This window comes from Mytilus trossulus, chromosome 7 (genome assembly GCF_036588685.1).
Source record: "Mytilus trossulus isolate FHL-02 chromosome 7, PNRI_Mtr1.1.1.hap1, whole genome shotgun sequence".
NCBI lineage: Eukaryota > Metazoa > Mollusca > Bivalvia > Mytilida > Mytilidae > Mytilus > Mytilus trossulus.
In genome coordinates this window covers 70,683,318-70,711,257 of record NC_086379.1, presented here as the reverse complement: position 1 = coordinate 70,711,257, position 27,940 = coordinate 70,683,318, and the positions used below count along the sequence as shown (strand labels likewise).

The 27,940-nt window shown below is 32.0% G+C and overlaps 1 protein-coding gene across 2 annotated transcripts in view; it reads left to right on the top strand.

The window, feature by feature from the left end:
* The window catches only part of LOC134725718 (protocadherin Fat 4-like), a 50,711-nt gene extending 23,009 nt beyond the window's left edge, over positions 1 to 27,702 (top strand). For both annotated transcript variants that reach the window (XM_063589750.1, XM_063589751.1), the window contains 29 exons: positions 720 to 832; positions 1,544 to 1,750; positions 2,006 to 2,161; positions 2,737 to 2,901; positions 3,482 to 3,555; positions 4,165 to 4,578; positions 5,175 to 5,244; positions 6,613 to 6,685; positions 7,119 to 7,303; positions 11,915 to 12,041; positions 14,211 to 14,353; positions 15,130 to 15,262; positions 15,503 to 15,700; positions 16,158 to 16,315; positions 16,622 to 16,771; positions 17,090 to 17,212; positions 18,004 to 18,190; positions 18,811 to 19,031; positions 19,575 to 19,769; positions 20,824 to 20,937; positions 21,249 to 21,369; positions 22,006 to 22,254; positions 22,666 to 22,913; positions 23,289 to 23,377; positions 23,759 to 23,866; positions 24,980 to 25,112; positions 25,468 to 25,618; positions 25,941 to 25,966; positions 26,183 to 27,702. In XM_063589750.1, the coding sequence (XP_063445820.1) occupies positions 720 to 832; positions 1,544 to 1,750; positions 2,006 to 2,161; positions 2,737 to 2,901; positions 3,482 to 3,555; positions 4,165 to 4,578; positions 5,175 to 5,244; positions 6,613 to 6,685; positions 7,119 to 7,303; positions 11,915 to 12,041; positions 14,211 to 14,353; positions 15,130 to 15,262; positions 15,503 to 15,700; positions 16,158 to 16,315; positions 16,622 to 16,771; positions 17,090 to 17,212; positions 18,004 to 18,190; positions 18,811 to 19,031; positions 19,575 to 19,769; positions 20,824 to 20,937; positions 21,249 to 21,369; positions 22,006 to 22,254; positions 22,666 to 22,913; positions 23,289 to 23,377; positions 23,759 to 23,866; positions 24,980 to 25,112; positions 25,468 to 25,618; positions 25,941 to 25,966; positions 26,183 to 26,491 (4,640 nt within the window). In that variant the 3' untranslated portion in view covers positions 26,492 to 27,702. The remainder of the gene's footprint in view (positions 1 to 719; positions 833 to 1,543; positions 1,751 to 2,005; positions 2,162 to 2,736; positions 2,902 to 3,481; positions 3,556 to 4,164; positions 4,579 to 5,174; positions 5,245 to 6,612; positions 6,686 to 7,118; positions 7,304 to 11,914; positions 12,042 to 14,210; positions 14,354 to 15,129; positions 15,263 to 15,502; positions 15,701 to 16,157; positions 16,316 to 16,621; positions 16,772 to 17,089; positions 17,213 to 18,003; positions 18,191 to 18,810; positions 19,032 to 19,574; positions 19,770 to 20,823; positions 20,938 to 21,248; positions 21,370 to 22,005; positions 22,255 to 22,665; positions 22,914 to 23,288; positions 23,378 to 23,758; positions 23,867 to 24,979; positions 25,113 to 25,467; positions 25,619 to 25,940; positions 25,967 to 26,182) is intronic.
* Positions 27,703 to 27,940: the final 238 nt, after the last annotated feature.

The following is a 27,940-nucleotide window of genomic DNA, read 5'->3' as shown; positions in this document are numbered from 1 at the left end:
TTTACAATAAATGAAAAATGTTTAGTATTGTTAGTTTAAAAGCTTCCTCATAATTTAGTTTTAACAACAAAATCAGCAGGAATTAATATTGGGGATCATGCATTTGTATTGATACTTTTATTTATATTTTTTTCAAATTAATTGCTTGCCTTGTTCATTTGCCATTTATGACAAGCTTGTAATTCTCTTGTTCATAACATAGAATTTAGTCATAAAATGTCTTGTTGAGGAATAGAATGTGAAAACTGAACTGCATGAATTTGCTTAGCTTTTTTTAAAAGTGAAAAATTCATTGAAATCATATTCTGACTTTTATTGTTTTATTTCAAACACATAATTTTAGTCACATGTCTTCTATTATATTATATTTTCCAAACATTTATTGACTAGAGTTAGTGAAAACTTATGCTTAGATAAAACATTTATGGTATTTGAAAAAAATGTTATTCCATACCATAAATGAGACAAGAGCCCAACAACACAAGTTAAACTGGAACCCACATCTTACCCATACAGATAGATGGTTAAGTTTTAGCAGTACATAAAATATAAAGTATTTATTTTCTTATTAGCTGTGTGAAATGTCTATGTTCAGTTTCATATGTCTTGAATAGAAATTGAAATGTTTTTTTTATTTTTTAACCCAGACTGGTGTAAAATATTTTACCTGGGACAAAACAAATAGATGAGATTGAAATGATATTTGATTTTAATTTCAGTTATTGACCAGCTAGTGAGATTGGATCCTGTATCAGGAAATATCACAACCAATGTAACTTTTGATAGAGAGAGTCAGGATCTTATTATTGGGTATATAGATCTGGGAATTAGGGTAAGTTAACATGACATCAAAACTTATGCTGAGTTCACGCGTAATTCGAATTCCATTCGCATTAAGTACTTCGAATTAGTTTAATTCGCATTCGAAACGTTTAACGTCCTAACGTCAATTCTAACAATTCTAATGCGCATTACAATGTGCATCAAATTCACTTTACTGTCCAAACCACTTTAACTTTTAATTTGTATTCACAAAAGCATATTTCTAATGCAAATTGGATAATTTCTAATTAAAAAAGATGAGTGTGTGAACGCAATAAGTGAATTTTGATTCGCATACGATTCAAATTGAATTGGAATTAAATGCCAGTGTGAACGAGGCATAAGACGAAATAGAGTCCAGAACTTATTATAGATTATGTATAAATTAATGGTAGTAAGCCTGGGAAACTTATATTATGTATAGGAATTTGAACCACAGTAAGTTGTACACATTGCTTAAAATTAAATGTGAAATATTGAGAAACAATAAAATACATGGAATTACGTTTTTAAAAAACCTGCATGAGCTATGTGTAGAATTACCAGTTGTATAGTGTATTAGTTTGAACCAAGCCTATTTGCCATTACAAAGTCAGTACTCTTTAACTGGAGTAAAGAAAATTTCTCAGACAGTAGCTGTTTTATCATTACTATAACTAGTATTCATCTTTTAAAATGACAAAACAGATTAAATATGAACATTTCTGATATTATTTTTCAGGCAAGGGAGGTAATAAATGCCTCAGCCAACATTTTGGGGAACGATGCTTCCACAACTGCCTACACAACCATCAGAATTAATGTTGTTGATGCTAATGACAACAGTCCAAAGTTTGCTAAAACCCTGTTTAATGTCAGTATTGCTGAAGACATACCCAACCAGTCACCACTTCCTGGAGTTATATTGACAGTTTCTGATCCAGATTTGGTGAGTTATTTCCCTTTCTTGCTGATTATAAATCATTTCAACGTCAGGGTTTGAATCTGACATCTGACAGTGTCTAGATCTAAGATTAAATCAATTTTTGATATATTGGTTTTATTCTTATAGGATAATTTTGTAAGAATTTATTGCAAAAGTGTCTTAATGTTTATAGTTTATAGATAAACATTCAAAGAAAATACATTTATAAACAAAACATGCACTTTCAGAATTATTGTATGATTTTATTTTTTGTTGCAGGCTGACAATGCTTATTTTGAATTTGAATTATCCAATTACAATGCAGAATTTGAAGTATCACCATCTAATGGACAGGGGCAAACAACTGCAAGCATACTTATAAAGGATACTAACTTGATAAACTATGAAACAGGACCAACTCAGTATATCTTTGATGTAAGTTAAAATTGTCAGAAACAGGTGACTTATGTTACTTAATTAGTTGCAATGGGTTGTCTAAGATATATTGTACCAGTTTAATGACAAGTGAATTTTTTTTTTTAAATTTGATAGTGAGAAAATGACACAATTTTATTGTTGGCATCATTTTTTGTGACAGAAATTCCAAATTTCCAAAAATATATAATTCAAGGATGTATAAATGATTGAAGAGCTATATAACAAAATGGGACTTCAAACAAAATAAGCAATGACTACTGAGCTGATGGTACCCTTGAGGACTAGCAGTCCAAAAGCAATTATACCAGCCCAAAACTAGAAAATAAGAATAAAACTTCATGAATTCAGTGTGATCAAAGATGTTTCCAGGATTTACCTTTATTAGGAACTCTAAACCCAAGGTTTGAAAGCTAAGGATAAATACCAATGAGGAAACCACTAGTTAAAAACGTAGAAGTATTGCAGTTGTTCCATTTCCTATAAACTTATTTAATTGTATACATCTATTATGGCATCATTATATGATTTTTTTTAATTGTATACATTTAATATGGCATCAATATATATTATAGGTTATAGCTAGAGAAACCAGGACACCAGAAAGGAGATCTGGTTCGGCCAAAGTCATAGTAAATGTTATAGACGTTAATGACAACCTGCCAACGTTTAATCCACCGAACTATGACGAACGAATTGTAGAGACTGCTCCTGGTGGAACTATTGTTGTCACGGTTACAGTATGTAGTGGTAGTCTGTATATTTGAGAAGTTAAGGTGTTTGTATTCCACTTTTGACATACAAAAATACTGTGGATACATTATTATTAATTGGATACCAATTATAGTGGATTTCTTATTTTCAAATTAAAATATTCAATTAATTTATACATAATACACAAGGTTTATACAGATTTTCATTTATCCATGAAAATTGGTACCCACAAAAATAATTAAAACCTTAGTATATTGACTTGATATTAATGAGGATTCTCTTGCCCTATAGCTTCGAATACATTATAAGACTCTATATCATAAAATAATTGATTATTGATGTATTTGTGAAACACTGCATGCACAGGCACTAGATGTTCTGTCAATAGTATAAAAATATTGGCAATTGGAAGTAAATAGTGTCCATATATATAATATAGCTCTATAATATATATATGGACATTATTTTCTTCCAATTGCCAATGTTTTTATACAAATGACAGAACGTCTGGTGCCTGTGACTCATGTATGTCAAGAGGATATGTGATGATAGTCCTTCTGATTGATTTATATATTTCTGAAGCCTAATTGTTGTTTTATTTATAAGGCAACAGATCCAGACTCTGGCATTCTTGGCAACAGTGGCATAAGATTTGGTCTCCTTGGAGATGGAAGTCCTCTGTAAGTGTCTTTTTTATGCTAGTTTTACTTTATTTGAATTGTAAATTTCCAAAATGAGTCCTAATAACCCTCATAAGATCACAAGTTATCCAGTGTACCATAATCATCTGTAGAAGACAAAATGGACATACTATAGAATGTATTTATTTATTTTTTTTAGTTTCCTGTGAATCGCTATAGGTATATTGATAGTTTGATACAATGATACAATAGATGTGATAACTGAGGATTTTTGTACTTTTAGTTTATACCACAGTCATGACAGTATAAGTCATGAAAACTGCCTAATTTTACCCTCCACCCCCTACCCTGCAAACAAAACTGAATTTGCAGTATATAAACTTGGGACTATGTTCTTGGGTTAATATAATTGTTTAAGATTGACCAATTAGTAACCATGTGTCAATCTAACACAGGGCCAATGGTTATATAAAATAAAATAACAGAAAACCAAATATATGAAAATGTAATTACCTCAATACCGAATTTAACACTAGACACAAAAATTGTTGTACTTTGGGGGTTGTTAGTCATACTATGCAAACAGTTCTATTTTTTTGTTGGCATTAAATGGATAAATTGATTTGAATAAGATTGTTATTGTTTCAGATTTAAGATAGATGAGGTCAGTGGACAGGTGACTGTTGCTAACTGTGCTACACCAGGATCTGGTTTCTGTATAAACTATGAACAGAAAAGCCGTTATGATCTAACAGTGACAGCTAGGGATTCTGGGGGATCTGGGCAAACAGTGACCTCTAACCTTGTCATTCATATAGATGATGTCAATGACAACAGTCCAACATTTGCTACCAAGAACTATATAAGTTACATTGAAGAATTACGGACCGTCCCAAACCCACAAGTGGTCGTGGTGGCTACCGATCCTGATAATGTGGGTGGTCCTATATCCTACAGTCTCATACAAGAAAGTACGCTAAAATGGCAGATAGATTCCACAACAGGGAATATTACCGCCAAACAGCCAATATTGTATGATGATGCTCCCGGTGTAAATGGGTCGTAAGTATAGTTTTGTTCTGGGTGAAGAAAGTCCAGGTTGAAATGATTCATGGAGAACTAATGAAAATATCTGATAAAATAACAACCTATGTCAGAAGATAAAATAATTCAATTTCATATAATAACACCTGCTCACAAAAATACTTTCATACAATTAATCGTGTGTTAAAAGTAGATGAATTCTTAGTCATTTAAATATATCAAAGATAAGACTGATACATATTTTTTACATGTTTAGACATTGTAAGATATTTTTATAAATTTGAATATGGTATAATTTAAAAAAAGTTGTAAATAGAATCTTGTCCAATCTGGTGTCCTCATTTGTATTTTGATAACAAAGAGACCAGCTACCATGGGTGGTTAATGTTAGTCTAAAGTCTATCGTTTTGTGAGTAAAACATCAAGCTAGTTAATTATTAAAGAGTAACTTATAACATGTGGTGGAAGAAGTATAATATACTTCTTCCACCATATGTTATACCAAAATTATGCCAACTTGTATGCTTTTAGAATAAATACTCAACAAAAATTATCATGGTAAGATAGACAACATGTTATATTCATTAGACAAACTGAGAATATTTCTATTAAAGGTTTATCATGACAGTGCAGGCATCAGATGGACAATATGTTGACACAGGAACTGTAACCATTTATGTTATTGTAAGTTATTGACTTCTACCATGATAGAAAATTTGAATAATATTCTACAGTATCTAGGTAATAGGCAAACTATTAGAGGAACTGGAGATTGAGGATTCAATCATCAAATGGACAGATACATAAAAGTTCTTGGGCTTTTTCATTCATATTGAACATAAGTGTCCAGTAGGTTATGACAGAACAATCTATATAATTATTATACCCCTGCTTTAAAAAATAATTATGCCCCCGCTTTAAAAAAAAGGGGGGTATACCGTTTTACCTCTGTCTGTTGGTCCGTCCACCAGTCCGTTCGTCCGTCCGTCAGTCAGCCCGTCCTCTGAATATTTTTCGTCGCATTTTTCTCAGGAACTACAATACAAGGATTTTTGAAATTTGGTTTCAGGATTTATATAAGTCAGCTATACCGTGTGATGCTTTTTCAGATTCATCACTCGACAACTTCCTGTTTACCGAACACTTGCATATTTTTACAATATTAATATTATCCACTTGCGGCGGAGGTATCATCAGTGAGCAGTAGCTCACAGTTTCCATGTTAGTATATAAAACACAAAACACTTTCCTACACATTCCTTCTACTTTTTAATACAAATTGTTGAAGACCTCAAAAAAATCGTTTTTAAATAAAGTTTGAAAATAATGTAAAAAAAAGATGCTTCTAAATATTTATTTTCTTCTGGGATTTTTTTTTTTTATTATCAGTCCATACCCGTAGCCAGGGGGGGGGGGGTTCGGGGGGTTCGGCCGAACCCCCCCTTGAAAACAAATAAGCACTGTTAAAGTCGATGTTCTGTTCGAATTGTGACTGTTAAAGTCGATGTTCTGTTCGAATTGTGACTTAAAGTCGATGTTCTGTTCGAATTGTGACTGTTAAAGTCGAATTTGTGAGTCAAACGAACCCCCCTTTGGAAGTTCCTGGCTACGGGCCTGAAGTCTATCTAGATGTGTCCTCTCTTTTTGTGTATCAAAAATGAAGGTAACCAGTTGATCAAAATATTATCTAACAAAAACATAATTTGTCAATCATTGAGAATTATTCTTGCATTTAATTATTTTTAAAAAGTTATTTAGGATAATTATATATAGAATTTGGGCAGTTTCTTTCACAGGAGTAACACTATTTATGAAACATCATATGCTAAAGAACTTATGAAATATGTATGTAGTTTTAAAAGATAGACATACTACTGTTACATTTCTAGTAATATTTTACAAGTAAAGTTTCTATGTATTATACTACAAAAATATGTATTTTTGCTGAAAACATAGAATACACTAGTAACTATTTGGTAACATAACTCTATTGTTCAATTTAAAAAAAAGACATGAATGTTTTTCCTGATGTTCACTTGTTCATATTTACAGGATTTGAACAACAATGGACCCAAATTTGATATTAGTGATTATTATGGGAAGATTAATGAGAAAACTCTTGGAAGTAAGTCTACAACATTATTTACAACACTCCTCTCTCTTTATCCTCCTTGTTCTGATGATGTAAATTATGATGTTAGTATCTACACTAAAGTCAGATCTGATTCAGATCAGTCTTTGTCTTACTCTATATCAAATGCAGTCAAGAAACTATTGAATTCAGTTGGTTACTGGTATGATAAAACACATGTTTGGGAAAAGAACCACAGTTTGATGCTTATTATTCAAATTAATAAAATCACAAACAACAGTACAGTTATCAAACAACACACACATTGATTGTACGATCTGTGGTCTTCCAAAAACTTAGATTTGTATATTTAAGTATGGATAAATTAATAAGATTGTACAAGAATATTGATAAAAGAAAAACTTGTTTTTTAATATTTTTTTTGTGTGGTCTAAATGAATTCTGAATGATAACATGTACATTTTAGATCACTACATACTGACAGTGAGAGCCCAAGATAAAGACTCTCCAACCAGTGATGCTGGAAAGATAGACTACAGTATCAACACAGGTGCCTCTGGCAAGTTTATGATAAATACAGCCTCAGGAGATATATCTACCTCACCTGATGCTACCTTTGACTTTGATGTCAAGAAGGAGTATGTTATGCAGGTATGATATACTCACTCTCTGGGGGTGGGGGTTGTATTACATTCACCTCATCCAACCTTATATATTATCTGTTCATCTAACACATATTTCCTCTTTTTAGCTCACCTGGCCCAAAGGGCCAAGTGAGCTTTTCTCATCACTTTGCGTCCGTCGTCCGTCGTCGTCGTCCTGCGTTAACTTTTACAAAAATCTTCTCCTCTGAAACTACTGAGCCAAATTAAACCAAACTTGGCCACAATCATCATTAATGTATCTAGTTTAAAATTTGTGTTTTTTTACCCGGCCAACCAACCAAGATGGCCGCCATGGCTATAAATAGAACATAGGGGTAAAATGCAGTTTTTGGCTTATAACTCAAAAACCAAAGCATTTAGAGCAAATCTGACAGGGGTAAAATTGTTTATCAGGTGAAGATCTATCTGCCATGAAATTTTCAGATGAATCAGACAACCTCTTGTTGGGTTGCTGCCCCTGAATTGGTAATTTTAAGGAAATTTTACTGTTTTTGGTCATTATCTTGAATATTATTATAGATGGAGATAAACTGTAAACAGCAATAATGTTCAGCAAAGTAAGATTTACAAATATGTCAACATGACCAAATTGGTCAGTTGACCCCTTTAGGAGTTATTGCCCTTATAGTCAATTTTTAACCTTTTTTCGTAAATTTCCATATCTTTTACAAAAATCTTCTCCTCTGAAACTACTGGGCCAAATTAAACCAAAATTAGCAACAATCAACATTGATGTATCTAGTTTAAAATTTGTGTTTTTTTACCCGGCCAACCAACCAAGATGGCAGCCATGGCTAAAAATAGAACATATGGGTAAAATGCAGTTTTTGGCTTATATCTCAAAAACCAAAGCATTTAGAGCAAATCTGACAAGGGGCAAAATTGTTTATCTGGTCAAAATCTATCTGCCCTGAAATTTTAAGATGAATGGGTCAACTGGTTGTAAGGTTGCTGCCCCTAAATTGGTAATTTTAAGGAAATTTTGCTGTTTTGGGTTATTATCTTGAATATTATTATAGATAGAGATAAACTGTAAACAGCAATAATATACAGCAATTTAAGACTAAAAAATAGGTCAAAATGACCAAAATGGTCAATTGACCCCCTATGAAGTTATCGTTTTTATAATCAATTTTTAACAATTTTCATAAAATTTGTGAATTTTTACTAACATTTTCCACTGAAACTACACGGACAAGTTCATTATAGATAGGGATGATTGTAAGCAGCAAGAATGTTTAGTAAAGTAAGATGTACAAACACATCAAAATCACCTAAACACAATTTTGTCATGAACTGTCTGCTTCCTTTGTTTAATTCACATATACCAAGGTGAGCGACACAGGCTCTTTAGAGCCTCTAGTTAAGGTAACACGATACCGAATGACGTTACGCCACGAGTTATCGTTCTTAACGTTATCGAATAACGTTCTACAAGCCACTGTTTACAAATTTACAAGCAAACGACTGACTAACTTTTTATTCATACGACAGAAAGAGACTTGTTTCGTAGCGAGTACATGCAAATACATTTTATTTTTCTGACAATGAACATAATTTTTAATATATTGTTTTTATTCTACGAATTGCACCCCAAGGGTGACTAGAGAAGTAGAAATGGTGACTTGGTCTTCCTCCGACCGGCAGTAAAATGCTTTCAAAGTGAGACGTTCATTTGGCTGTGCGGAATGTATCAACTTTTCAGCCACATCCGGTCAGAATGGGGACATTAAATCCGATGCCTCGAATAAAGAGAGTGCTATGTTCTTTGAAAATAAAAAAAACAACAACATTTGCAACAACTCTTTGAGTGGTCGATCCGTATGTGGCCTGTTGCAAGATAAAATGTCTGTCTCTATCCAATATACTACCCTCATTTTCCAGTGTCATTCAAAATTTACTCGACCATAATCACGGAACGCCCTCTATTACATAACCTACCAATTGTATTTATTGTTATTTTGTTCTGGCCCGTACATGTTACATGCACGATCTATTTGCCACTGGACGTAAAGCAAACAGCGATCAATCCTACAATTTACAACCGTCACTTGAAACTTTAGTTGTTAAAATTCAAATCATTGCCTCTAATTTTTCCTAAGAAATCGACAAAGTTTACGAACATTTACGCAAAAAGAAATATCTACGGTAAAAGTACAAGTATAAATTAAGCAAACAATTATATGGAACATTTTATTTGTACAAGAGTTGGCTGTTATAATGATAAATGGAGATATGGGATATGCAATTTAAAAGAAAGCAACATCTGGAGCCAAGGCTCAGTGTTGAAGGCCGTAATAGGCACGTATCATCATATTGTGTCACTTGTGTCCGTTCAACCGTCATTCCCGCACTTGGTATTTATGGTGTATACGGCTAATTATTTAGCACTAGTCTTTTTGCTTCTGGTTTAAATTGTGTACATGGTGTTACAACTTATATTTAAGCTGCGCATATCTTCTGGATTTTCTCTTTTTTTGTTCATGACAGGTTGCTTGATTAGGCATTTTGATAACATATAAAAGGCACGCAGACTCCGGCTTACATCTCCTGCATGTGGAATTTCAAGCTGGAACCTTTAGATTTTGCAGTTTGTTTTACTTATAAAGAATGCATATCTGATCTCAAGATTTGTTTTTTAAATAATTTTCCACAAATGACAGACTTGAATCTTGTGAAATGTTGCGTACAGTTTGTATAATGTTTGTCTAACTTGCTGAGCAACCAACTGACACATTTACATCACGCAGAGTACGCTTTCCTTATGTATGTAGCAAATTAAGAATATTATTGAGTTCTGAAATTTCCTTTGAGTTTTGTTATTTCATTTTTTAGAATGTGTATTTTATCAAGATCATAATTTTCACTCATAATTTTCACAACTAACAGAAAGTTAAACCTTTTTTTTGATTGGTGCATCAAATGTGTCTTTTATAAACAACTGTTGTATCGTCCGGAACATGCATGAACTATTTGCCACTGAACGTTAAACAACCATTAAAACCCGACCAATTATATTTTTTTTTTACACTGGATCAAATTTTTAAAGTACTCTATTTCTGCATGGATGAAGCGATGACACCACCATCTGTGTCTTAAAGGATGGAGTTAAAAACTTAGTTATTCACATGAATCACACGTGAAATTTCTTATGTTATTTCCACGTGACCTTTACAAAAATATAAAGGTATTTTTCATGATTTTAATTAAATTTTAGAATTAAGATATTATTTGAATTATCTTATTTAAAAAGATAACGTGAATTTAACGTGTACCTATTTCCGGTGATTGATTCATGAACTATTCAAATATTCACGTTGAACCAACAAGTTCAAGAAAGTTTCAAGTATATATAAAAAGATGATGTGGTATGACTGCCAATGAGACAATTTTACACTCCACAAGAGACCTAAATGATACAGAAATTAACATCTATAGGTCATTGTCCGGCCTTTAATAATGAGAAAAGCCTATACCGCATATTAAGCTATAAAAGGCCCCGAAATGACAATGCAAAACAAATCAAACGAGAAAACTAACGGCCTTATTTATATAAATCAATGAACGAAAAACAAATATGTAACACATTAACAAATGACAACCACTGAATTACATTATTATCGTTTTATGACACCCGACAAGTGAAAGGAAAATAAAAAAAAAAACATTTAGATTCCGACACATATTTTGTTTTCGATTTCTCTGAGTAGGAATAACGTTACATTCTGTATTCAATAACGTCACACGTTTTCGGCCAAATTCTAAGGGTATCAATCAACTTTGAAGCCATTTATCTCAAAAACAAGGATGGTGACATATAAGTTTCTATACGTGTATGGATTCAGAATGCAATCCTGGATATTATTTTAGTTTTTTGTTTTTCTCCGTATATCAGAACATAGCCATCCATTGGAAAATCTAAAAAAGTAAGCCGAAAAAAAGGCATTTCCCCTATATACCTAAGTAAATTTGTCGCCAAAATTGACGTTTTCTTATGAAAATACCAAGAAAACAAAAATGGTGACCCCCATTTTTTATTACATATTCCGATGTAATTCGATTCAAAGAACACGTGTGCCAAAAAGTTTGGAAATCGGGAGATATGCCATTCGGTATCGTGTTACCTTAATGTACCACTATACAAAACTACTTCAACGTCACTCACTCACCTGCTTTCTGTAGACCTTAACTATGAATTTTTCTAAATGTTGAAAAGAAAAGTATTACTGTACAGAATGAATTCATGTCTTAGCTTTTTTCAGATCTTTCATCACTCTCTTTCTGTTAACTGGTTCTTTAAAATTTTTGAATAAACTTAAAGAATTTGTTACACATTTCTAAATTACTATTAACAAAACTATTTTGTATTTGGTCATCACCCATACAGTGATAAGTAAATAGAACCTGCCTTAACAGTGCTTTTGTGCTTTGATTAAAATGAATGTATGATATAGCAAAGATGATAAAGATTTCATGGTTCTCCACCTCATTTCCATGGTTTAGCAACTAATTGATTTCATTGATCCCATATTGATTAATATATGGGGAATTGGGTATGTGAGCATGCTCACTTAATGTTTTAACATTTATTTTGTAGGTGTTAGCTAGAGATAGAGGTCGTCCACAACAAACAGGGACCAGTACTGTTACTATAGAGATTACCGATGAGAACAATAAAGACCCATTCTTTGTACCTTCTACAATGAGAGCTGAGGTGTATGAAAGTAAGTCTCCTTCTCTTACAAATATATTGTGACGAAACATCAACAAACATTATTAAAAGACAATTTTGTAAAAAATGATTTATAACTACTCTTGCATTTCTTACATGCATAAATACCACTGTCTATTATGGAAAATAAAAAAAAATATGTATATGATTAGAACTCTAAGGGGGCTCCTGGGTATAAATCAATTTTTTTTTTCCAATATAGGATTTCCCTATATTTTCTTATAAATGAACTTTATCATATACTTAAAAGAAAAAGAAAATTAAAAAAATGGGGTCACCGTTCATTTAACTCACAATCTATCTCCGGACGAGGCATACATTTTTGTTAATGTCCTTTTTTAGCTCACCTGGCCCGAAGGGCCAAGTAGCTTTTCTCATCACTTGGCATCCGTCGTCCGTCGTCCTGCGTCCGGCGTTAACTTTTACAAAAATCTTCTCCTCTGAAACTACTGGGCTAAATTTAACCAAACTTGGCCATAATGATCATTGGGGTATCTAGTTTAAAAATTGTGTCCGGTGACCCCGCCAACCAACCAAGATGGCCGCCATGGCTAAAAATAGAACATAGGGGTAAAATGCAGTTTTTGGCTTATAACTCAAAAACCAAAGCATTTAGAGCAAATCTGACATGGGGTAAAATTGTTTAACAGGTTAAGATCTATCTGCCCTGAAATTTTCCGATGAATCTGACATTCTGTTGTTAGGTTGCTGCCCCTGAATTGGTAATTTTTAGGAAATTTTGTTGTTTTTGGTTATTATCTTGAATATTATTTCAGACAGAGATAAACTGTAAACAGCAATAATGTTCAGCAAAGTAAGATCTACAAATAAGTCAACGTGACCAAAATGGTCAGTTGACCACTTAAGAAGTTATTGCCCTTTATAGTCAATTTTTAACCATTTTTCGTAAATCTTAGTAATCTTTTAGAAAAATCTTCTCCTCTGAAACTACGCGGCCAAATTAATTGAAACTTGGCCACAATCATCATTGGGGTATCTCGTTTAAAAATTGGGTCCGATGACCCGGCCAACCAACCAAGATGGCCGCCACGTCTAAAAATAGAACATAGGGGTAAAATGCAGTTTTTGGCTTATAACTCAAAAACCAAAGCATTAAGAGTAAATCTGACACGAAGTAAAATTGTTGATCAGGTCAAGCTCTATCTGCCCTGGAATTTTCAGATGAATTGGATCATCGGTTGTTAGGTTGCTGCCCCTGAATTGGTAATTTTGAGAAAATTTTGCTGTTTTTTTTGTTTTTATCTTGAATATTATTATAGATAGGGATAAACTGTAAACAGCAATAATGTACAGCAAAGTAAGAACTAAAAATAAGTCAACATGACCAAAATAGTCAATTGACCCCCTAAGGAGTTATTGCCTTTCAAAGTCAATTTTTAATAATTTTCACAAAATTTGTAGATTTTCACTTACATTTTCCACAGAAACTACTGTTATAGATAGAGATAATTGTAAGCAGCAAAAATGTTTAGTAAAGTAAGATCTAAAAACACATCACCATCACCAAAACACAATTTTGTCATGAATCCATCTGTGTACAATGTTTAATATTAACATAGACCAAGGTGAGCGACACAGGCTCTTTAGAGCCTCTAGTTTCTGTTGAGCTAATAGGAGAAATAGAGGTAATATCAAAATAAAAAAATAACCTAATTACAGAAATCGCTTAAATTTAACAATTATTTAGTTTATGTACAGCTTATTTGAAAACAATAATAAAAAATATAGGTCACCCATGAGTTAAAAAAGATATTTCAAATTTAATGCCAAAAATATCATTTTTGCACCAAAGGGAGCTTTTTCAATGATATAAACATTTTAAAAATCATCTGTGGCCAACCTGAATTGTTTTTTGGGTTTGATTTTTGTACCATATCATAAAGTAATAACTAATAGTGTAATAAATAAAATTTGTAATGAAAAAATAAAGGTTTGATTTTTTGCTGAAATTTTTGTACCCACGAGCCACCTTAAATTCCTTAGAATGAGATAATTGTGGGTTGAAGGTTGTCAGATCAAAATTCAGATATTTAAGATGCTTGCAGTTAGATTAATTCAATTTAGACTCTTCACTAAAATAAAATTAATATTCAATGGTTTAGATAACAAATATAACCATATGAGTCCTGTTTCATTGTAGATGTTGCCATTGGTTACTCGTTGTTTAAAGTGTCTGCACAAGATCCAGATGACAACAGTATATTACGTTTTGCCTTCACGGAACCAAAATCAGCCATTAACCCAGATGGTGTTCAAGTCAACAAAAACATTTATGATTACAGTGTAGGTTTTTACCAATATAATTTAGAACTGTCTTGCTGCATATTTTTTATTTTTATGTCTCAAATAGGGGAATTATGTTTTTCTGTCTGTTTGTCCATTCATTCATAAGACTGTATTGTATGTCTCTACCACTTCAGCTTCAGGTTAAATTTTTGGTCAAGGTAGTTTTTGATGAAGTTCAAGTACAATCAACTTGAAACTTAGTACACATGTTCCCTATGATATGATGTTTCTAAACTTAATGCCAAATTAGAGTTTTTACCCAAATTTCAAAATCCACTGAACAGAGAAAATGAAAGTGTGAGTGGGGCATCCATCTACCATGGACACATTTTTGTTTCAACTTGAAATGTTTTTATGAGTCATACTAACGTGGCCAATCCTCATTTGGTGACAACATTTAACCTACACTAGCTGAAGAAATATCAGGGGTGGGTCCAGCCATTTTAAAAGGAGGGGGTCCCAAACCAGGATATAAAAGGGGTGTTCCAACTATATGTCTCCATTCAAATGCATTGATCATCCAAATAAAAGGGTGTTCCAACCCCCTGAACTCCCTCCCTGGATCTGCCACTGAATATTATTTTTACAGGTAAGATTAAATTGTTACCATTTTGGAAGTGATGGACACAATTAAACCAGAAATTCATATAATTGATATAACCCCTCTTTCTCTTTTCATTTCTAGAATGCAATTTCTGCTTCAAACATCTGTGTAAGTAATAGAAAAAATATCATTATATAAAGATGTTTAATATCTAAGGATTTTATTTTAGGACTTGTTTGCTGTTGATCCTGTTGCTGGGCATGTGCTAACCAATGCTAAATTAGACAGGGATAAAGCCTCTGTTGTGACCTTGACCATGACTGTTACTGATACCAATGCCAGTCCACAACAGACTGGAACAGGTAAGTAACTAGTTCCCTGTCTATAGAGCTAAACTAGACAGGGATAAAGCCTCTGTTGTGACTTTGACTAGACTGTTACTGATACCAATGCCAGTGAACAACAGACTGGAACAGAAGAAAAGAAAAGTTTTTGCCTGAAATGCAACAAATGTTAAAATAGTCTATTGATAAATTTTTAAAAAGATATAGAAAAGAAAATATTATTAATCAATATGTAAGAAAGATGCTAATGTTTTATAGGTACTTTGATTATAAACATCTTGGAGTATAATGATCAGGCACCAGAGTTCCTACCTCACACTAACATTACCATTGATGAAGAGCGACCGATTGGAACATTTGTCATGGCTTTACTAGCTAAAGATCAAGATGATGCCATAGCAGAATATTCACTGCCTTATAATCCTAATAACTACTTTGCTATTGGATTCCAAACAGGTAATTATTAACATCAGAATACAACAGACCATCAAATGAGAAACATAAATAGGTGTCATATACATGTAGCACTTTATAAGCTTTACAGTAGATATAAGTTACTTTTTTATTCATTATTGAACTTGGGTTTCTTAAATTTTGTAAGTTGGTGAACCACAAATTCAAGTGCTCAATGAAAAAAATATCCTAATAGGTTGATTCTAAATTTGTCAAAATCAAGCAAAAACAGTATGCAATCCTACAGCTATCTAGGGGGGAAAATGTCATCAAAATAGAGAATATATTTTTTCTTGTCAGAAATCATTTTTTTTTTCAGATATTTGCCGAAAGATTTGTTTTAAATCAAAAATATTCAAGGAATAAAGCTTGAACCTAAAATAGGCTGACCAGCCAACAGTGTAAGACTAAAATAAATTCATTGTTGTATTATTTCTAACTGATCTTTTCTCTTTTACAGGTGTACTTAGTGTTTCTAGTAGGATAGACTTTGAGAAAATTGAACAAACTTACTTCACAGCACTTGTATACGATACTGGTGTCCCCAGACTTAGTGCTTCTACAACTGTTTATGTAACAATTCGTAACATCAACGACAACTCACCTATTTTTACACAGGTAAGTGCATATTTTTGATTTTAGTTCATTGATATGTTTTAAAGTTTTGTGTGACGTCACCTTTCGCATGCAGAATTTTCTTGCTGCGTTTAAGACCCAACATTTCCTTCAATTATTGTCTGCTATTGGTCAGGTTGTTGTCTTTTTGACATATTTCCAATATGTTAGCTCAGAACGAAATAATAATTTTTTAATGTTCAGGATTTAAGTTATCATTTTATTTGCAGTATTTAGTTTGAAACATTTTAGATTGAAAAACTACAGAATCAACTGTTGTTTATTTATACAATTTATTTTCTGTTTCAGACATCCTACACTGCACGAATAAATGAAGGGGAGAGTGCAGGAAAATCTGTTGTCACTGTACTGGCTAATGATGCTGACAAGGGAGACTATGGTGTTGTTAGATATGAAATGAAAGATCCCTTAAACAGATTCCTGATTAATGATACCACTGTTAGTATTCATAATATATAATAAAAACTACTGACTTAAGGATTCTGAAAATTAACTGAAGATCAGATCTTTAATAATGTTATATACAAAAGCTAAAAAATTGCATGTAATATTCTCAAGTTATTATTGTATAGATATAAAGTGCAAAATAAATGTATGGCTATACTGTAGTCTGCTTTGCCAACATATTATAGCTGAATTTGTGAATTTTTCTTCTGAAATGTTTTTGTTGATAAAATAAAAAAAGTAATAAGAAAAGTTTGATGTAAAGCATTGGGACTGGCCATGTGAGTTAATTATGACAATATTGCTTTGAAGGGGGAGATAACTGTTGCCCCTGGGGCAGTACTAGACAGGGAAACTACCCCACAGATAGATGTACAAGTGACAGCTTATGACAGTCCTTTAGATGCTTCTGTTAGGAGGTTTACTAATGTCAGGGTAAGAACAATATCTAAGAAATCTCAAATAATGAACCAATAAATTTTGTCTTGAAATTAGAGATGTCAACGAGTACTTCAGTACTCGAGTATTGCTAGATAGTACTGAGAATTTATAAACGAATTGATATTCGACTAAATGGTTTCCTGTAAGAATGTTGTTGTCTTCTTACAATTTTTTTTAAGAGTGCCTACGATCCAGGAAAATTAAATATTAATCAAAATTGAAAAACTTTTCTAATATTTGCACTAATTGTTATGCAAAATTCCCTCAAGCAGAGGTAAACTATAAACAAGAGCACACTTTTAAGTTAAGTCTGTATCGCAAGAGCAAATATTGTCAAATGTCAGGACAGTTAGTTATGAATAAAAGTTAAGACACTCTTCGCATAAAAAGTTGAGAGGATATTATTTCTGTAAAAGAACAAATTCGTTGTAACCTGCGTCTTCCCTTAGATAATGGTTAAAGGCACCCTTTGTTGATCAAGAAATGTGTTTGTTTATGATTCCCAATTATTGTTATTCCAGTAAGAAAGTTTCTATAGTTGATATTTATTTTTGTATTTTCATTTTGTAGTTGTCTTATTGAGCGAGTACTCAAGTATCCCTCAGTAAATCCAACGAGTACTAGATTAGTAAATCTTCACCGAGTTGACATCCCTACTTAAAGTGAAAAATTAGTATCTTAGATTTAAAATATATTTTCTTACAATACAAAATTGTATTTTTTTGTGCTTACCATTATAATTTATGGAATTGAAATAAGATAAACAGTGTATATTACATTTTTAGGTATACATCTCATTAGATGACATAAATGATAATCCACCAGTTTTTACTCAGTCTAATTATGTGGCTACTATAATAGAGACAGTACCTGTTGGAATCCAGGTCTTACAAGTGTTTGCCACAGATGCTGATATAGGATATAATGCAGAAATAGCTTATAGGATATCAAATAACACAGGAGATCCTACAGGTTAATAGCTTATAAATACATTATATCTTATTAAGACATGATAATCAGAATCTTGACATTATTGAGTAAACATTATGCTAAGGAGAATCAGGAATGAGGTTTTCTTGGTCCAAAAATAGATGTACCTTTTTTTTTGTAACCCTTATCATATGAACAACTTTTGGAGGATTCGAATGAAACACATACAGGTTTATATATTAGGCTATTTCTTGGACAAATTCTAAAATCAGTGCCAATCAACTATTTTTTTAAAGAATTATGTCTCTTAAGAATATAAATTTTATTGAAAATTGCATTGTAAGCATTCTCATTTGTATAATTGGTGACTCTCAGTTAAGCCGAACAACAAGTTCAATAGAGTTATGCCCTTTGAAAAAGTTAATTTATGGATAATGGCTCTCCATCCTTAATTTTTCTAGTTTTTGTCTTTTTTTAAATATTTCAGTTATTGCCCTTGGATAGATAAAATATATGTGTGATGAATAAATGAATGGAGAAAAACTATGCCAACAGGTTGCTTGAAGTTCTATGTGTGCATAGGGGAAAGGTTGGCTCACTAAAAGTTCTTCTAACTAGAATATTAAATGCAACTGAAACATGTTCTATGATATTTTTCACAGGTTTCTTTAGTATTGCTGAGAAATCAGGAAGAATAAGAGTAGCCAAGAGTCTGTTAAGGAATTCTGGTGTCTATACCTTTATTGTACAAGCCAGGGACCAAGATGGTAATGGACCCTATACTCATACAGCCCATGTACAGATAACAGTCCTGGAGGCCACTAACTCTCCACCAAGATGGATTATTCCACCTGATCAGAATATGACTGTCAGTGTACTGGAGGTAATTACTACAATCCTTATACCTCATTGGCCAATATGTAGCGCTACTGTGGATTTATTGTTACCGGTATTAAGGGGATTTCTGGGGGGCAGGAGAACCATGAATTTAAATGTTCAACAGATTACAAATTTTCTAAAGGACTGTATACAAACTGTGACAAAACCACAAAATTAAATATCTTTGAATATGCAAGTCAAACCACAAAAAATTGGTACCCAAGAAAAATAAATGAATCCAACACTATTCATCATCTAAATAGGTCTAACCATTACCTCATCTGTCACTGTGTTAGAGATAATGGCTAACAGTCTTTGTTAGTAGTAAGAAATGTACACTTTAATTGTCCTTGCCAATAAGAATCCAATAAGAAATTGTAGTCTGGTGTTTCTTAACATTATAAAAATAGTATTTTAGACTGATTCCTCATTATATACACTATGAGGATATAGTCTGAGATCTCTACATTATAAAATCGGTATATTGGAATAATAGCTTATGCTCTACATTCTGAGGCTATAGTCTAAGATTTGTTTTACATTACAGAATCAGTATCTTGGAATGATTGTTTATGATGTCCATGCTGAGGATTCAGACAAGGGAGATAATGGTATAAATGATTATGGATTCTTTGCTGGGGGAATTTTCACCAATCAAACAAATGAGTTCCTGATTAATTCTATAACTGGTGTAATCAGTGCAAGGATAGTATATGACAGGGAAAAAGTTCCTAGATATGTGGCAAGTATTACAATAGTTTGATGCAGGTACCAGATTTTGGGGAAAGATCTGAAATTGATTTATATTTAACTAGAAGTAATAAATATATCCGTGCAGAAATGATTGATCTAGGATATTTGCATTAACTTTTGATTTAATTTCCTGTAAGATCAGTGAATTTAAGAGAAAAAAATGACCAAATCACCATTGATGTTTTTTATATAAATGCTCACATAAGCTGGAATATTCTGCAGGAGAACTAGCTAGTATTCCACAGTGGTCTCATTGTAGCATGCATGTCTCAACATTATAGGTAGTGGATTTATCACCATTTTGGACAAACTAAAGAGTATAAAATTGGTTCTGTTATAAGCTCCTGAAGAAAACAGTGAAGGCTTATTAGCCCTGAGCTACTTTGTTAAAATCCAGCTCATTTTTTTTTATGCCCCACCTACAATAGTAGAGGGGCATTATGTTTTCTGGTCTGTGTGTCCGTCCGTCCTTCCATCTGTCCATCCGTTCGTTCGTTCGTACCTACGTTCGTTCGTTCGTTCAGGTTAAAGTTTTTGGTCAAGGTAGTTTATGATGAAGTTGAAGTCCAATCAACTTGAAACTTAGTACACATGTTCACTATGATATGATCTTTCTAATTTAATTGCCAAATTAGACTTTTGATCCCAATTTCACGGTCCACTGAACATAGAAAATGATAGTGTAAGTTTCCGGTTAAAGTTTTTGGTCAAGGTAGTTTTTGATGATTCTTAAGTTGAAGTCCAATCAACTTGAAGCTTTGTACACATTTTCCTTAGGTTATGATCTTTCTAATTCAAATGCCAAATTATATTTTTATTCCAATTTCACAGTCAATTGAACATAGAAAATGATAATGGGAGTGGGGCATCGGTGTACTATGGACACATTCTTGTTTGTCTTTATTATAGTACAAAGTAGAGTTCTTATTCATAACACATAACATGTTCTTGCTTTGAATATGCATTTAATTTGCCACTGTTTTAGAAACTTCTGAATATTGAGTTATTTATTTCCAATGTTTTATGAATGCTTTTTATTTCAGCTTCTCCTAATGGCTAAAGACCGCGGAACCCCCACTCCACTGGATGCTACAAGATACCTAACTATTCAGATTAAAGATGTCAATGATAATATTCCAAAATTCCCACAATTACAAGTAAGTTTATTATGGCTAATTTTTGGAAAAAGAGAAACTTGTTTTCATGAAAAAATGAAGAATTCATAAGCAAGAATATTGATAAGCATGTAAAAATTTAGAATAATGTGTTGACTATGAAAGGAAATATAGTATTGATAGTAAGTGTGTAGGAAACATGAAAGGTCATGATATTGGAATGCAAAACATTTGTAAGGAATTGTAGCAAACTATGAGAAATGTAAGAAATGAAATAATGTAAATGAATATAAATATGAAAATAAAACTGAACAATGAATACAATTGTAAAATAAATGATCTTTAATTTATAGGATGGTAGTACTAGACCTATACAGATTACAGTGTCAGATAACGTTAATGTCGGTGATAAAATAGGGGAGGCTATTGCTACAGACGACGATGAAAACCCAAAGATATACTACTACATTATAGGTAAGATTGTTACAAGGGAAATTTATGACATGTAACTAAAGATGACCATGAAAACACTTAGATATACTACTACATCATCAGTAAGAATGTTACTATGGAAATATATAGAATATAACTTTCAGGCCTGTATTATATTATAATATTCATTATCGCTATTTTGTGCATTTTTCCTTTGATCTTTTTTTTGTGATAATTTTCATATCATGCTTCTCGCTTGAGATGGAAAAATGATCGCTAAAAACTAAGGAGGCCAAGTGGCGTTGCTAACGAAATTGACATGAAATTGACAACGTCATCATAGGTAAAATAGCGATAAACAGAATATCATTGGTCATCTCAACAATAATCTATAATTATTTAAATGAATTTAGAAAACTTCATATCCATTTGAATATTTCTTATTTGTTTTTGGAATTATATAAATTATAATTGATGTGACATATTTATGTCTTGTTATACTTGTAGCAGTAACTTATAGACCGGTACCGATATATCTGTTTTTTTGCATAGATGTCTTTCTAAAGTAAATTTTCTGTTAAAATATTTATTTTATCAGTTAGTTATGGTACTAATTTCATTATAGCATAGCAACCCTCTTTTATAATGCAATATTGAACAATTTGAACTATTTTACAGGTGGAAATGAGAAAGGGAAGTTTTCTCTGGACAAGATGACCGGCGTGATGAAGTTAGCGGCTGCTGTGGATAGTGTACAACAGAAACAGTACATCCTAGACGTTCATGCCACTAATAATGTCAGTGACTATACTGTGATAACTAACAGGAGGAAGAGAGCTCTTTCCCCTGATATAGTACAGGTTATCATCAATATCAGGAATACTAACGATGCTCCACCAGAGTTTGAAGAGTCATCATACACTGGCTGTAAGTGTCTTTAGAATGCATATAAATTTATTAATCACCTCTCCTTTATTATAATTGGAATAACAGTTCAATCAAATGGTCAAAATTTAGAAATATTTTTCCAAATTCCAAATAGACTTATTTACACTTATGTAAATATGTCCACCATTACTTAAAATCAAACAAGTAACCGTAAAATTTTACATCACAATTTAAGAAAATTGACGTCAAAAAAGTGATTGTTGCTTGACATCAGAAGGTTATTCGTAGCAGTCTCTAAGATCGTTCGAAGCTGATTTCAGCTGAATACCAAAAGTGTTTTAAAATACGCTTATTTGACTGATAAAATTACTTTTTTTAATTTTTTTTGCAGTTAACATTTTTCTTTAAATAGTCTGTGATTTTTTATTAATGACTTATTAACTTTGATAGGTATATCTACAAGAGCCCCTATTGGACAGAGTATTGTTACTGTGTTTGCCAAAGACCAAGACTCCTCTGGTGGAATCCAATACAGTATTAATTCTGGTAACCGTGATGATGGACTGGAAATAGGAAGTAACACAGGAGTTATCTACAATAGGAAGTTGATGGCCGACTTTATTAGCCGTGGAGTTAACCAGTTTAATTTGGTTGTCAGGGCAACAGATAAACAGCTGTCAGATGAGTCTGATGTTTTGGTATGTGAGAGTGGAAATTGATAACATACTTGTCACAAAACGTTATGGAAAATGACAGTTGTTTCACAGAACAGGAATCTTGTTTCCTGTGTCATCGTACTTTGTACAATGAATATTTTGGTCAAAAATTTGTAATTTTCAATGTCAAATTCATTCAGATAAAACTAAAGGCATAAATACTGTATATAGTCATAGAGTTTATAAAGATAATATGTCTTTATTTTTATTAAACCATTCTTTATCAAGCAGTACATTGTTTGACCTTATTTTCGAATTTGAACTCTATTCATTTCATGCGTTAAAGTCATACAATAGCATTATAGAAAAATAATGAAAACGACATGCCCTGAATGTGATGAATTTGAATACTTTCAGATTTTTGTGACACAAGAAGGTAACGAAGTAGAACTTGTTATAACTCAGCCTCCTTTAGAAGTCAGACAGTTTGTTGATCAGATTAAAACGTTAGTAAAATAAGATCTGGAGATACAATACTTATGATAAGGAAAAAAGTAAATTAACAAAAACAGTTAACAGATATTTTGAGAATAATTTTTTTTCTTAAATTACACTATAATTGCCAGATTCAACTTTTAAAGAAAAATAAGGCGCAGCAATGGCATGTGAAAACAGTGTCCCATATTATTACATACAAGGTTAACACTGTATAATTTCATATTAAGAACCTAGTTTTTAGTATGAACTTGTTACAGGAGTCACTTGTTTTGTTCAAGATTCAAAACAGAATTTTAAAAAAATAGCCAATATCAGTTTAAAAAATATTCAGTAGATTATAAATTGACAATATTAACATGGTTTAAAATTTGATTTGTGTTTTTTTTTAGAACATTTGAAAGTTTGAAAAATGCCGATGGTAGCTCAGTTTTTAAGTTTGTTTGTATATCTGCTGTTAAAGACCATGTGACCTCAGGAGAGCAGCAGGATTCTTACTGGTAAGTCATTGGGCCGATAATAGGACTCATTAAGGGCCGAAATTGGACAGACCATCAGTCAGAAGTTTTAACAAACTGCTGTAGAAAACCACAGTCAAGTTAACAAAGTGCAATGTGATACAATATAATATTTTCAATTTATATTCACTGTGCATAGTGTAAACCAAAACTCTTTACATTATAAATTTTTAAAGGGTTGAAAAAAAACTTTGGCCAATTACATGTGGTATATGCTATTGAAAGATTAAATCGATGAAGACGAAGGTGACTTTAGGTTTGCACATTGACTGTCTGGGATTTTGTGCAGAGTTATGATCCTTGGACTTAAAAAACTCACTTAAATCATCAGTTTTCCACACTGTTTTTCGTCATGTTTAAAGATATTGACCTGATATTTGTTATATAGTTTACACGATGACCAGTTACAGTTCAAGTTAGAATTTTGTTTCAAACATAGATGCCAACCATTACGATTTTTGCGTAGTTTTTCCGATTTTGCGATAAAAACTACGCTATTACGGTCGAAGTCGAATAGTTACGGATTACCAATCATCGCCGTTCAATCTTGTAAAACACGGATTTTTATCATTACTTTTCCGTCCTGGTCCGGTATTTAGAAAACGCCAATGGAATGCTTCGGGTTTCTCGGGAGTTATCAACCTATTGTTGAGTAACTAACTGACTTCCGAAAAGGCAAACTTGCATTTATGAAGTAACTTTCCCCCTTTCTCTACTTCTCCTTGACAAAACGAAAATGTACTAGTCGAGAACATCTGAACAATAAATGAATGGAATACATACTACAGACAACATGTTAGACGACAAATTTCGTGCACATCACTTTGCAACCACTTGTCAGTATTTTTTATTGATAAATGCACGTTTATGAATGATTACTGAAAACTTTTCAAAAATACGGAAAATTTGATAGTTTGTTACTGATTGTGTCAAAAGGGGGTTGGCATCTATGTTCAAATTACAATGAATATTTTTAACAGTTTACTGGTAGTGGACTTTGCATTGCCAAGTAATACTCAATTAATTTCACATAAGATGAAGAAGAACAAGTGATATCTATGATGACATTATATTTATGTTTTCTCTTTCTAACAGGTCAGATGTGTACCTATCAGCCATTAGCAGTACAAACTATATCTATACAGGTGCAGAGTTACTTTCAATACTAAATACCCAGAAAGCCAGGAACACAGAACCATTTGATCTGCTGTATATTAAATCTTTAGGTGTAAGTGTACTTAAAAAAATACTCAGAATGCTAGATTATTTAAGTCAGGAGTATCAACGTTATTTTATGAGAGAGTCCAGATTCAAAAATGTCATGTCTTTGATAAATGCATTATCTGTCACAAGTTCTTCTGTAAGATGTGCCCTATCTTATAACCATGGCAAAATCTTTCAAAAGCAATGATGCAGATTTTATTTGTACCATTTGAACTTTGATAGGCATATTACCCTGTGTTAATGCCACACCTGTCATTTTTATGGTAATATGGTAATCTTTTGCCACATTGGACTGCAAATGACTGCAGGTGATCATTCTATATTTTTTTTCAATAATAAGATTTTGTTTCTATTTGTAGGTAGCTGATGATGAACCAACCTATGTTGATGGCACACCTGCTATGGTAGTGATGATAATTGTTTTGATTTTATTATTTTTTATCATCATATTTGTGATTGTTGCTTGCTTTTGTATACGCAAAAGTAAACAAAACATGAAGCATAATTTAAGTAAGTATTTTGTTACTATTCAGTTAATAAAGTTTTATAAACTATTAGAACTACTGCAATTTCAGAAATGTCTGTGATATTTTTTCATTGCCAAAAGAGCAACAGGATAGGTGTCACAAAAATACAATCTCATTTTAAAATTTAATAGCATTTTTTTAAGGTGTTTCAGCAGTTCAAGAAATTGTAATAATTTCTCTGTCTATCCTAACAAAATTCACAATAATAAAAATTTAAATGATGGTTTTTTTTTATTTAAGGTTTATATTTTGTATTCAATTGATTTTTTTGTCTCATACCTAACTGTATTTTATTATATTTGTAGTACAAAAGAGAAATTCAGACAGATTGGTAAGTTAATTTTACATTATAATAAATTTAAATAATTCAAAACAGATATAACTAATATTCAGTTAAAAATAGCTCATTGGAAATAATTGATGCTTAAAAATTACTGAGTTAAATATATAAAATATTATCCTAGTAAAAGAGATCAAAACAGGGCATGACATCTGCATTTTATTTCTATTTTTTTTATGTTGGCATTAATTTTTTTTCATTGAATAGCAACAACCAGTGCCACCAATAGTGATAGAAAATTTTGATCCTGTAATGTATGACAACAAAGGATATGTGCCTGAAGATCCTGCAGTTCAATATGCTACTGTTCAAAAAACATTCATGGAAACTCGACCACGAGAACCTGTTCCTCAAGAGCAAGTGATAGTTGGTCCTGAATCTATTGATGCAGTGATCCGTGACAACGATGATGACAGTAGTGACAGTAGCCAAGGAAGTACTCCACCGACTCCACGGAGATTGGTTGAACCAGAAGTGGAAGATTTCCGTATAGAAACAGAAGTTTATGAAGAGTGATTTTAACATTGTTATGTCTCATATATTATGCAATGTCTTTGAACACATATTCAGGTAGCATCAGCCATGTTAATCTGAGGAAAAGATAAATCCTGTTATTTACATTCTTGCCAGGCTGCTGTCAGTTTGGAATGCTGAGGTGCCATTTGGGGAAAATTCTGTTTATTAATTAGTTATAAATTCCAAATGTATAATGCCACAGATCAACATTTAGTAGATCTTTAAATTGAAAAATAGGCAATGTCTAGGAGTCAATTTCATAAAAACTGACGACTTATTCATTAGAATACTGAATTTTGTTCTTGACTTACGATCAATCTTAATTGTAAGTATTTTTGTAAAACGACTCTTGAACCTCAATACCATAGGGCATTGGCACATAATTTGGAGTGAGTTAGCTTTAATAAACAATTCAAGAAATAGCATTCACACTTTATTTCTGTATACAGCAATAAATGACAACTTATAGAATTTTATTATCAGGAGTAGATATTGGTTTGTTTGTTTTGTATGTTGGTTTATTTTTTATCATTATTTTTTGTAGAAGATTTCATGACTTGTTTTGTAAACATTTTTATATGCACAAGACATTCCCAGTTAATAGTGCTATATGTTTAATGTTTAATTTTTATGGCATATTTAATACTTAGATGTTTTTTGTCTGCTTTCATACAGATGTTACACTCAACGGTAACATGAAAACCAGATGATAAATGAAGACATTTTCACCAAATAATCTGAATTGCAGGCAATCAAATGTATAATAAATGTTAACCTGCATTAGTTATAACTATATATCAGTATTTTAAAAGGTTCTTGGTCACAACTTAAAAAGCAAACTTTATAAACCGTTTCAAATCACCTTTTAAAGATTCATGACAACCAACAATCAGTTGTGTTTATGTTTTTATCTTCAAGGGGAGATAATTTCTTACAATCAAACAGTAAAATGTCAGATAATCTACAAATTACCATTTAAATCTCACAATAGTTTTGATCCAGATTTATATATTTTTATACCAAATTTTGTTTTACACCAATTGTCATATCAACTTTAATGCATAATAATGTACCTTGATAAGGTATTGTGATATTTTTTGTTTGGTTGTGATTTATATGTGTGTATTTGTACAACATTTTTATACCCATGTAAATGTATTGTGTAAATATATATATTATACACTTATACAAAATAAAGAAATTAGAAATTTTGTGCTTTTGTTATTAGATTTTTTTTATCCATATTTTCTTGTTCCTTTGGAATTTCAACCAAAGATGAAGAGCAGGACCTTCTATTACTGTATTGGATATTTAGACTACATCTTCTAACAAACATCGTTACATTGCTGGATCGTCCAAGTATACCCTTTCTAAATAATTCATATCAATTAATCAGCAATCAAAGCCAGGCTTTAACATTATTGTGAAACTACCTGTTCTATGTATGGT